At 44.9% G+C, this 10,552-nt stretch overlaps 1 protein-coding gene across 1 annotated transcript in view; it reads left to right on the forward strand.

Moving 5' to 3' along the window:
* rtf1 (RTF1 homolog, Paf1/RNA polymerase II complex component) overlaps positions 1-10,333 on the forward strand; it is a 76,639-nt gene extending 66,306 nt beyond the window's left edge. The window contains exons 16-17 of the mRNA XM_052012494.1: positions 7,137-7,257; positions 8,667-10,333. Coding sequence (XP_051868454.1) covers positions 7,137-7,257; positions 8,667-8,773 — 228 coding nt within the window. The 3' untranslated portion in view covers positions 8,774-10,333. The remainder of the gene's footprint in view (positions 1-7,136; positions 7,258-8,666) is intronic.
* Positions 10,334-10,552: the final 219 nt, after the last annotated feature.

Raw genomic sequence — 10,552 nt, forward strand, 5'->3', positions numbered from 1 at the left:
CAACAGGAGACTGCAAATCAAGAAAGAATGCACCTTTGTTCTCTATTTCCAGGTATTTGTGGCTAGAGGTGTTGTCGGGCCAGTTCTGCTAGTGATTCAGGATATGTGTAGGTCTCTCGAGCCTGGTCCAAGTTTCCATTGGGTTTTCCTGCTGGATACTTATGTATTCTTTCACCTCCTTTATTATTCCTTTTGGTTCTCCCCACCTATTCACATTTCTGTCAATGCCATGTTTCTGTCCAAGAGTGCGCCACAGCCCATTCCCTTGTCTAATAGGTTATTACAGAGGAAAGTTGCATCTCTCTCACAAGTTATTCTATGTACTTCTGTAATGCAACTTTAGCTATTTACATTTGAGAATACTAAGGTGTCCCTGTGAGTAGCAAAACCCTTTCAAGGCGTCAAGATCAGTGAATGGTTATGGCTCAGGAGACTTCTTGTCTGTGTTGTCTGTACCAGAACAACTCTCCAGTTCCATCCACGGCCCTTTCTCTGCAGCCTTGTAAGTTTCCCTCACCATTTTACAGTAAAGCTCTGACAATCTGGTACACTAAGGACTTCACTAGTGCCAGTCATAGAATCATAGAACACTGCAGCACAGAAAACAGGCCATTCGGCCCTTCTAGTCTGCGCCGAAACAGTATTCTGCTAGTCCCATTTACCTGCACCCAGTCCATAACCCTCCAGACCTCTCCCGTCCATGTATCTATCCAATTTATTCTTAAAACTCAAGAGTGAGCCTGCATTCACTACATCAGATGGCAGCCCGTTCCATACTCCCACTACTCTTTGAGTGAAGAAGTTCCCCCTAATGTTCCCACTAAGCTTTTCCCCTTTCGCCCTAAAGCCATGTCCTCTCATACTTTTCTCTCCTAATCTAGGTAGAAAGAGCCTACTCGCATTAACTCTGTCTATACCCCTCATAATTTTGTAAACCTCTATCAAATCTCCCCTCATTCTTCTGCGCTCCAAGGAATAAAGTCCTAACCTGTTCAGTCTTTCCCTGTAGCTCAACTCTTGAAGACCCGGCAACATTCTAGTAAATCTCCTCTGCACTCTTTCAATCTTACAAATATCCTTCCTATAGTTAGGTGACCAGAACTGCACACAGTACTCCAAATTTGGCCTCACCAATGTCTTATACAACCTCACCATAACATCCCAACTCCTATACTCATACTTTGATTTTAGAATGCCAGGATGCCAAATGCCTTCTTTACAACTCTGTCTACCTGTGGACGCCACTTTCAGGGAATTATGTATCTGAACTGCCAGATCCCTTTGTTCCTCTGCACTCCTCAGTGCTCCACCACTTACTGTGTATGTCCTACCTTGATTTGTCCTTCCAAAATGCAACACCTCACACTTGTCTGCATTAAATTCCCTCTGCCATTTTCTGGCCCATTCTTCCAGTTGGTTTAGATCCCTCTGCAAGCTTTGAAAGCCTTCCTCGCTGTCCACTACACCTCCGATCTTAGTATCATCAGCAAACTTGCTGATCCAATTTACCACATTATCATCTAGATATACACAACAAACAACAATGGCCCCAGCGCAGATCCCTGAGGCACACCACTAGTCACAGGCCTCCAGTCTGAGAAACAATCATCCACTACCACTCTTTGTCTTCTCCCACACAGCCAATTTCGAATCCAGTTCACAACCTTTCCATAGATACCTAGTGTCTGAACCTTCTGAACTAACCTCCCATGTGGGACCTTGTCAAAGGCCTTACTGAAGTCCATGTGGTCAACATCCACAGCCTTTCCTTCATCTACTTTCTTGGTAACCTCCTCGAAAAACTCTACAAGATTTGCTAAACACAATCTACCACACGCAAAGCCATGCTGACTATCCTTAGTCAGCCGTTGGCTATCCAAATACTTGTATATCCGATCTCTCAGAACACCTTCCAATAATTTACCCACTACTGATGTCAGGCTCACTGGCCTGTAATTACCTGGTTTACTTTTAGATCCTTTTTTTAAACAACAGAACAACATGAGCTCCCCTCCAGTCCTCCGGCACCGCACCAGCGGCTAAGGACATTTTAAATATATCTGCCAGGGCCCCTGCAATTTCTACACTAGTCTCTCTCAATGTCCGAGGAAATACCTTATCAGGCCTGGGGGATTTATCTACCTTTATTCGTTGTAAAGCAGCAAGCACCTCCTCTTTAATCTCTATATGTTCCATGACACTATTGCTTGTTTCCCTTCCTTCCATATCCACTATGCCAGTTTCCTGAGTAAATACTGATGCAAAAAAAAAGTTTAAGATCTCCCCCATCTCCTGAGGCTCCACACATAGACGACCACTCTGATCTTCTAGGGGACCAATTTTGTCCCTTACTATCCTTTTACTCAGGTAGGTTTTCTCGATTGTGGGATATTGGTATTGGTTTATTATTGTCACTTGTACCGAGGTACAGTGGAAAAACTTGTCTTGCATACCGTTTGTACAGATCAATTCATTATACAGTGCATTGAGGTAGTACAGGGTAAAAATAATAACAGAATACAGAGTAAAGTGTCACAGCTACATAAGGAAGTGCAGTGCAGGTAGACAATAAGGTGCAAGGTCATAACAAGGTAGATTGTGAGGTCAAGAGTCCATCTCATCATATAAGGTTCAATAGTCTTATCACAGTGGGATAGAAGCTGTCCTTGAGCCTGGTGCTATGTGCTCTCAGGCTCCTGTATCTTCTGCTTGATGGGAAAGGGGAGAAGAGAGAATGACGTGGGTGGGTGGGTGGGTTCTTTGATTTTGCTGGCTGCTTCAAGTCAGCAAGAGGTATAGACAGAGTCCATGGAGGGGAGGCTGGTTTCCATGATGTGCTGGGCTGTGTCCACAACTCTTTGCAGTTTCTTGCGGTCCTGGGGAGAGCAGCTGCCGTAACAAGCTGTGATGCATCCAGATAGGATGCTTTCTGTGGTATGTAGATAAAAGTTAGCGAGTGTCAACTTTTATAGATATTATTTCTATAAGTACCCCAATGCAGCTTTTCTTTGTAAAATCTTACACAGTATAATAAATTTTCCAGTGAACCAGGTGAGTTTAAAGGGAGTGTCAGGATTAGTTTCACTATTTGTCCAGTTTCTCGAAGGCCACAATGGAGCTAGCGGGCCATGTGTTCCAGATTCCAATCACATGTCTCATCCCCTTTATTTTATTCTGTTACTTCTAGTCCTTGACCTCTTCACTGTCCCCTTGTCAGTTTGTATATCTGTGTCAAACCTCTCCTATGCCTTCTCCAAAGAAAACAGTCTCAGCCTCCCTTATCTATCCTTGTAACTGGCTCCTGTGATGAGGCACTATGTTCCCATAAATCTTTGCTGGACTCTGTAATGCCTTTACACACTTCCTATAAAGTGGCAACCAGAATCAAGTGCAATAGCTGTTTGAGGCCTGGCCAGTGCTTTATAAATGTTCAGCCAGACTTCCCTGCTTTTACACTCCATGCCTTTATTAATAAAACCCAGAATTGTGTATGCCTTATTCTTGATCTGTCCTGCCACTTTCAATGATTAGTGCAAACATATCCCCAGGTCCCTCTGCTTCTGCACCCCTTTTTAGATCAGCAAGCTTTGTTCTATATTGTCCCTTATCATTCTAACTAGAATACGTCACCTTAACATAAATTTCATTTACCATGCATCTGCCCAGTCCACTAGTCCATGTATGCCCCATTGTAATCCATCTTTCTCTCTCCTCAATTCACAGTACTGCCAAGGTTTGTGTCACTTGCAAATTTAGAAATGTGGCTTGCATCCCTGATTGTAGGTCATTATAGAAATCAAAAAAAATCAATAACGGTCACAGCAATCCATGGGGGGTGCCACTGTTCATCTCTCTCCTGTATAAAAGGGTAGTAGCCAGTAGAACTGCTGCCTCACAGCTCCAGCAACCAGGTTCAATCCTGACCTCCAGTGATGTCTGTGTGGAATTTGCAAGTTCTCTCTTTGATCCTGTGGGTTTCCTCCTGCATCCCAAAAATAGGCATGTTAATGGGCAGGCATGGTAGTGTAGCGGTTAGTGTAACGCTTTACAACACCAGCGACCCGGCTTCAAATCCGGCCACTGTCTGTAAGGAGTTTGTACGTTCTCCCTGTGTGTCTGCATGGGTTTCCTCTGGGTGCTCCGATTTCCTCCCACATTCCAAAGACGTACAGGTTAGGAAATTGTGGGCATGCTATGTTGGCGCCGGGACAGTGGCGACACTTGCTGGCTGCCCCCAGAACACTACACAAAAAGATGTATTTCATTGTGTGTTTTGATGTACATGTGACTAATAAAGATATCTTATCTAATAGTTTAACTGTCTACTGTAAAGTGTCCCTAGTGTGTAAATGAGTGGCAGAATCTGGGGGAATTGATAGGAATGTGGGGAGACTGAAATAGGTCAGGGTAGGATTTGTTTTTAAAAGAGTGCTTGATGGTCAGCACGGACTTGTGGACCAAAGGGCCTATTTCCATGCTACGTCTCAAAAACAACATTCAGCACAGTCCGTTAGAGAGACGAGACTGCAGATGCTGTAATCTGGAGCAAAAAACCAAACTGCTGAGGGAACTCAGTGGGTCAGACAGCATCTGTGGGGGGTGGGCTGGGATAGGAATTGTCCATATTTCAGGTTGAGACCCTGCATCAGGACTGAGGGGGCAGATAGTTGGTATAAAGGGGTGAGAGGGAGGGATGAGACAGGCTAAGGACTGATGGGCAGGTGGAGGAGGGTCTTGGGTCTGCGGTTCAGTGTCTGGCTCACCAGATAATGCTCCCCGCACTCCCCTGAGACTCACTGGTCCCTGCATTCCCACAGGTCTCACCAGGTCCCCAGTCCTTGTGCTCCCATGCCACTGGAGAATTTATCATAACATCTGAAAAAAGTGTGTGTTAGGGTATTGAATTACATTAGTCTGCAAAATCTGCCAGTCCAGCACCTTTGTTCTGAGCATGCTGGATTATTAGGGTTTTACAGTGCAGTACAGCCACTGGAGACAGACTGCAGGCGCTGGAACCATGGAGCAAAATATCAGAAGCACTCGGTGAGTCGAGCAGCATTTGTGGAGGCAGAGGGATGGTCAACGTTTCTAGTCAAGACCCTGCATCAGGACTGAGAGTGTAGACGGGAGATGGTCGTTATAAAGGGGTGAGGCAGGAGCTGGCAGGTGATAGGTAGAAACAGGTAAGGAGGGAGCCAGGTGGTGGAGGGGAGAGGAAAGGAGAAGAAACCCAGGAAGATAGATGTGTGGATGATGGACAGACAGAACCAGGTGGGGGAGGGCGATGAGTCTGTGTAATGAAGGGAGGGATGGAAAAGGTAAACAGTGGGAAAGAGACCCTGTGTGTATTGGTGGAAGTGGGTAAGAAACACAAAGGGAGCAGGTTACCTGAAACTGGAGAATTCAGTGTTCATGCTGTTGAGTTGTAGATTACCCAGGCAGAATGAGGTGTTTTTCCAGAGAAAGGACTGCAGATGCTGGAATCAAGATGAAAAACACTATGATGCTAGAGGAACTAAGCAGGCCAGACAGTATCCGTGGAGAAAAGCAAGCGATCAACATTTTGGGTCAGGACCCTTTTTCAGGACTGAAGATAGGAAAAGGGGAAGCCCAATATATAGGAGTGTTTTTCTAGTTTGTGTTTAGCCTCGGCCTGGCGGTGGAATGGGAAGGGGAGTTGAAATGAAATGCAACCGGGAGCTCAGGATGGTGCAGACAGAGTGCAGGTGTTCCACTAAATGGATGCCTAGTCTACGCTTGGTCTTGCCAATGTAGAGCAGACCACGTTGTGAGCACCAAATGCTGGTTCCTCACCTGGCTCCATCTGCCCATCATCTCCCCCCTCACCCGCTTCCACCCATCACCTACCAGCCCCTGCCTCACCCCTCCTTTCAATATACTGGCTCCCTTTCCTCGTCACTCAGTTGTAATGCAGGGTCTCGACCTGAAATGTTGACTATCCCTTTCCCTCCACATGTGCTGCTGAACCCACTGAGTTTATTTTTCTGAAATTCTGTCAAATTGATCAAACACCATTTGCCCTCAACAAATCCCTGCTTGATTGCCTTAATCCATTTTGTTCCAGGTGACTATTCATCCCATCTGAGATCAATGTTTCTAAAAGCTTTCCTGCCACTGAGATTAACCTGACTGGCTTGTACTTGCTGGGCTTATCCACACCCCCCAGCGAGGCTCAGGTGGGGTGGTAGAATTTGGGGATGGGGGGGGCGGTGAGGGTGTATGGTGAGGCTGGGGAGAGCTGGAATAGAAAGGTGCAGCAAACATGGTGAGCCATTTGCCAGACCATGGGAATTTGATACATGCAATCCGACCATTCACAATTTATCCCAGTTTACATTGGAATAGTTCAGGTCCCCCTGTGTAACTGTCCAGTAGGTTTTGCACTCTTCTCGAGTTTCCTTTCCAAACCCCTACCACTCTTTGGTGCCCTATAGATTGTATGTATGTATGTATGTATATAATGCTCACCCACTGTTTCGTGCGTTCTAACCAAGCAGATTCTGTCACTGACTCCTATTTTCTCTTTCTCCCGCCCCCCCCACCCCCCACCACCCTCTCCTCCTATTGTAATATTCCCTTCAATCAACAGTTGCTATCCCTCCTGTCCTCCAGAACACTTTGTAACCACGAATACTTGATGTTCACTCCAGTCGATTTTTGAGCAAAGTTTCTGTTATCACCACCACATTATATTCTGTGCCTGTAGTTCACCAAGGTCCAGTGATTTGAAACATCTTTAAGAGGGTGGTGAGTGCGTGGAATGCACTGCCAGCAGAGATTGTAGGGGCAGATACATTAGGGACATTTAAGAGACTATTAGATATGATAGAGAAATGGAGGGCTATGTGGGAGGGAAGAGTTAGATATTAGAGCAGGATAAAATGTCAGCACAACATCGTGGGTGGAAGGGCCTGTACTATGCTGTAATGTTCTATGGGTCAAGTGGAGTTTTCTTTCTCTCCGGTCTGGATCTGTAGTGGACTAATTTGTTGTGATTAGCTAGCGATTCCATTGTTGTAACATGTCAATCCCAGAATGACTAAAGGTGAACTAAATGAAGATTGTTTTAATTATACAGTGGTTGCTATGTTCCAACTTGTGTGTGTTCTTGTTAGCAGGACCAGGGTAGCAGTAAAAAGGAGGACAGCAATAATAAAACTAATTCTGACCTCTCTGAGGACCTCTTCAAGGCCCATGACTTTGATATCAAGATAGATCTGCAAGTGCCCAATGCAGGTAAGTCCTGTAAAATGTACAGGTTTCCCTGAGGTTACAACAGGGTTCCATTCCCAAGAACTGTTCGTAAGTCAGAAATGAATGGAAACAGTGTGCGGGAGAGGATCACAGAAGCAGCTATGACGGGACAGTGAGCAGGCACGGGAAGAGCAGCTGCCAGCCAGCCTCACTGACTCGGTGAGTGAGCAAGTGAATCTTCTCAGCAGTCCCAGCGCTGCTCGGCTCCACCCAGCCCCCAAGTGTTGCGGCTCGTTGGGGGTTAGTGAGAGAAGACAAAAGGAAATGCCGCATTCCCACCTGACAGAAGATGCTTACAGCAGCCAGCAAATCCGTCCTGCCAGTTTCCCAAATGTACAGTGTATCCATAAGTTGGGTGTTCATAACCAAGGAAGGCCCTGTATGTGATGCATTATGTTCAGTTGGTATTGGTTTATTATTGCCACATGTACCAAGATACAGTGAAAAGCAATTTGTGTGCCATCCAGACAGGTCATGATCCAGACAAGTCAGACACAATTGCATTTGAGGTAGTAAAAAAAAACAGTGCAGAATATAGAGTTACAGTTAGAGAGAGAGAGAGAGAGAGAGAGTTAGAGAGGGAGACAAAGATCAAGGCCATGATGAGGTAGATTGAGAGCAAGAGTTCAGCTTTATCATTCAAGAGTCTGATAACAGTGGGATGGAAGTTGTCCTCGAACCTTGAAGTATGCATTCTCAAGCTTTTGTATCTTCTGCCCGATGGGAGGGGGAAGAGATGGTGATGGGATGTGAAAGGTCTTTGATTACGTTGGCTGCTTTACCAAGGCAGCAGGAAGTGTAGACAGAGTCAAGGTAGGGGAGGCTGGTTTGCATGATGGACTGGGCTGTGTCTACAACTCTACAATTTCTGGCAGTTTTGGGTATTGGTAAATAAAAATTGTTTCAATCCAGTCAAATGTTCAGGCCATCCCATGCTCCAAACCCTGAAGTCTGATGTGGCATCTTTCAAATCCATCTGGGAAATACCATGTCTTGGATGGAGGACAACACCTTTGACACTAGAGGTTGGAGTGGAATGGACTGGCTGCTCAGCTCACTTCTGGGGGACTGAGCAGGTCCTCTCCTCTCTGCTTTCATTCATCATGCATTCACATCTCCTCATCTACATAAACATCAATGCCACCACTGCGTGTGTCATTCAGAATTTCTGGATCTCCACTCAGTCACATCTGTATTCTTCATCCCAACCCTTCTCTGGCATGAGGATGATGGACCAATTGGACACAAACTCATTTTAAATGTTCTAGATTCTTTTCCCAGTTCTGGGGAAACATTGACCTGAAATACTAACTCTTTCTGCAGATGCTGTCTATTTCAACTTGCCAGTGGTTGATGTTCACTAACCATCTTTTCTTGCTCTTTTGACACAGAATCCAAGTCATTGTCAGTGAGCTCAAAAACTCCATCTGTCAAAGACGGAACCCCAAGGCGATCCCTAAACCTGGAGGACTACAAAAAGCGTCGGGGGCTGATCTGAAGGGTACCACACTGCTGCTGCAGTTCTTTGCATGTGTCTCACTGGCAGTGGCTGAGTGCAGCAAGCGGACATTAAAGGACTGAGTCCGGCCGTCTGTCTCTATTCAGGCAGGGTGGCTGTTGTATAAAAAAACAATGCCTGGTGATTTTTTTTTTCCCTTTAGTAAAAATAACTTGAGTGCTGCTTTCTGTCATTCTTTAGTGCTTGGCTGCAAAGTGATCCCACTCAGTAAACCTGCAGTCTTTTTTTTAATCTTAACTGGGGATTGAGACAAATTCATTTGAGGGGACAGTTTGATTTGTGCATTGAGTGAGCTCGCTTTGATGTAGGGCTCTTCCATGAGAACATCTTGTATACAGGAAACACTTTTCTACGGCTGTGATTTGTACATGTACACAGTAGTTTAAATGGATAGCAGAAACAAACATCCAGTGCCAGCACTGTTAATGAACAAAGTGCAGGCTGACCACATCACACCGTTCTGGCTGTTAGGGTTAGTTTGTTCTGGCCTGTTGGCTACTGAAAATGGTGAGTAATTTGTTTTCCTTGTAATTTGTGACAGATTCCCTGTCTCCTGGGAAAGCACCCGACCATATAAGTTGCCTGGAAGTTTTCTTTGAGAATTCACCAAGATAGGTCTCACTCCATTTGGTAAATAAGGTTTTGATCACACAGCATCTGAGGCTCCAGGCTGCAGTCACTGGGACAACTTCTGGCAAATTGAGAGGACTGGGTTGAACAAGTCTTGTGTTTTAGTACTGTATGTACAATCACTGTATGATTGGAGTTGACTGCCCTTCTTATGCCTCACTAATTCAGACAATGACATCTCAATATCCATGGTACATTTTTGCTTGATCCATGGAGTGATAAGCCAGAGAGTGTATTTTTTGTACCAAAGGTCTAAAAAGAGCTCCCAAAGGTTCACAGAGCTGTCTAAGTACTGATCACTCTAGCCCTGTACATATCTCGTGTAATCAAAGCACCTCGAGCATTAACCCTTTCACTGTACCTGGCTGCTTAAACCAGAAAGGAGTTTCATTCACTCTGTCTCTTAAAGAAAACCAAAAGCAAAAAGTTTTTTTTTAAACTTATCAGCATCTGAAAGAGAAACCCAGCAGCGTGTTTCCAAATGGAGTGAGCATGGTCATGTCCTGCCAGAATCTTTATTGCCTTTTCTCCAAATTATCCACCATTTCCATCAGCACTTTCTATGTTTAATTCTACAGCAAACTTCATCTTTGTGTTTAAATCCCACCAGACTGGAGCTGCGTTGTGCCATGTTTACCCAGCCCAAGTGCTGGTTAAATGGTTGGTTTATGTAATGGTTGGGGCTGGATGAAGTAAGCTTGGGCATTCCTGGATTAAACCAGCAAGGCCTACTGCTTTAATTTCAGTTCAGGGTGAAGCGTGATCGCTTCAATGTTTGCAGGCCAATTGTGTTGTGAATGTGCTCCGTCAATTTAACAAACGGCAAGATTTGAAACTGAAAACAGTGTACTCTTGTAGTACTGTATTCCTGCCACTACATGGTAGTGTTGTAATAAAGTGCTAATCCACCATCTGGCTGGTCATTTTAAATCCAGTTTCTACTTTAATGTTCAGTCAGATTTTTAGCATCACTATGATCTTTTTAAATGTTAGTTTCCAAAGTGGACATCAAAAATTAAGTTTTTATTTCCACTTTATTCATTTTGGGAAGTGGACATTTGGGCAAGTCTGACTTTCAATGACTGTCCTCTGCAGCCATGGAAGGTAATGCAGCACTAGAGATGCTGG

The sequence above is a fragment of the Pristis pectinata genome, chromosome 1 (assembly GCF_009764475.1).
Source record: "Pristis pectinata isolate sPriPec2 chromosome 1, sPriPec2.1.pri, whole genome shotgun sequence".
NCBI classification, from domain to species: domain Eukaryota; kingdom Metazoa; phylum Chordata; class Chondrichthyes; order Rhinopristiformes; family Pristidae; genus Pristis; species Pristis pectinata.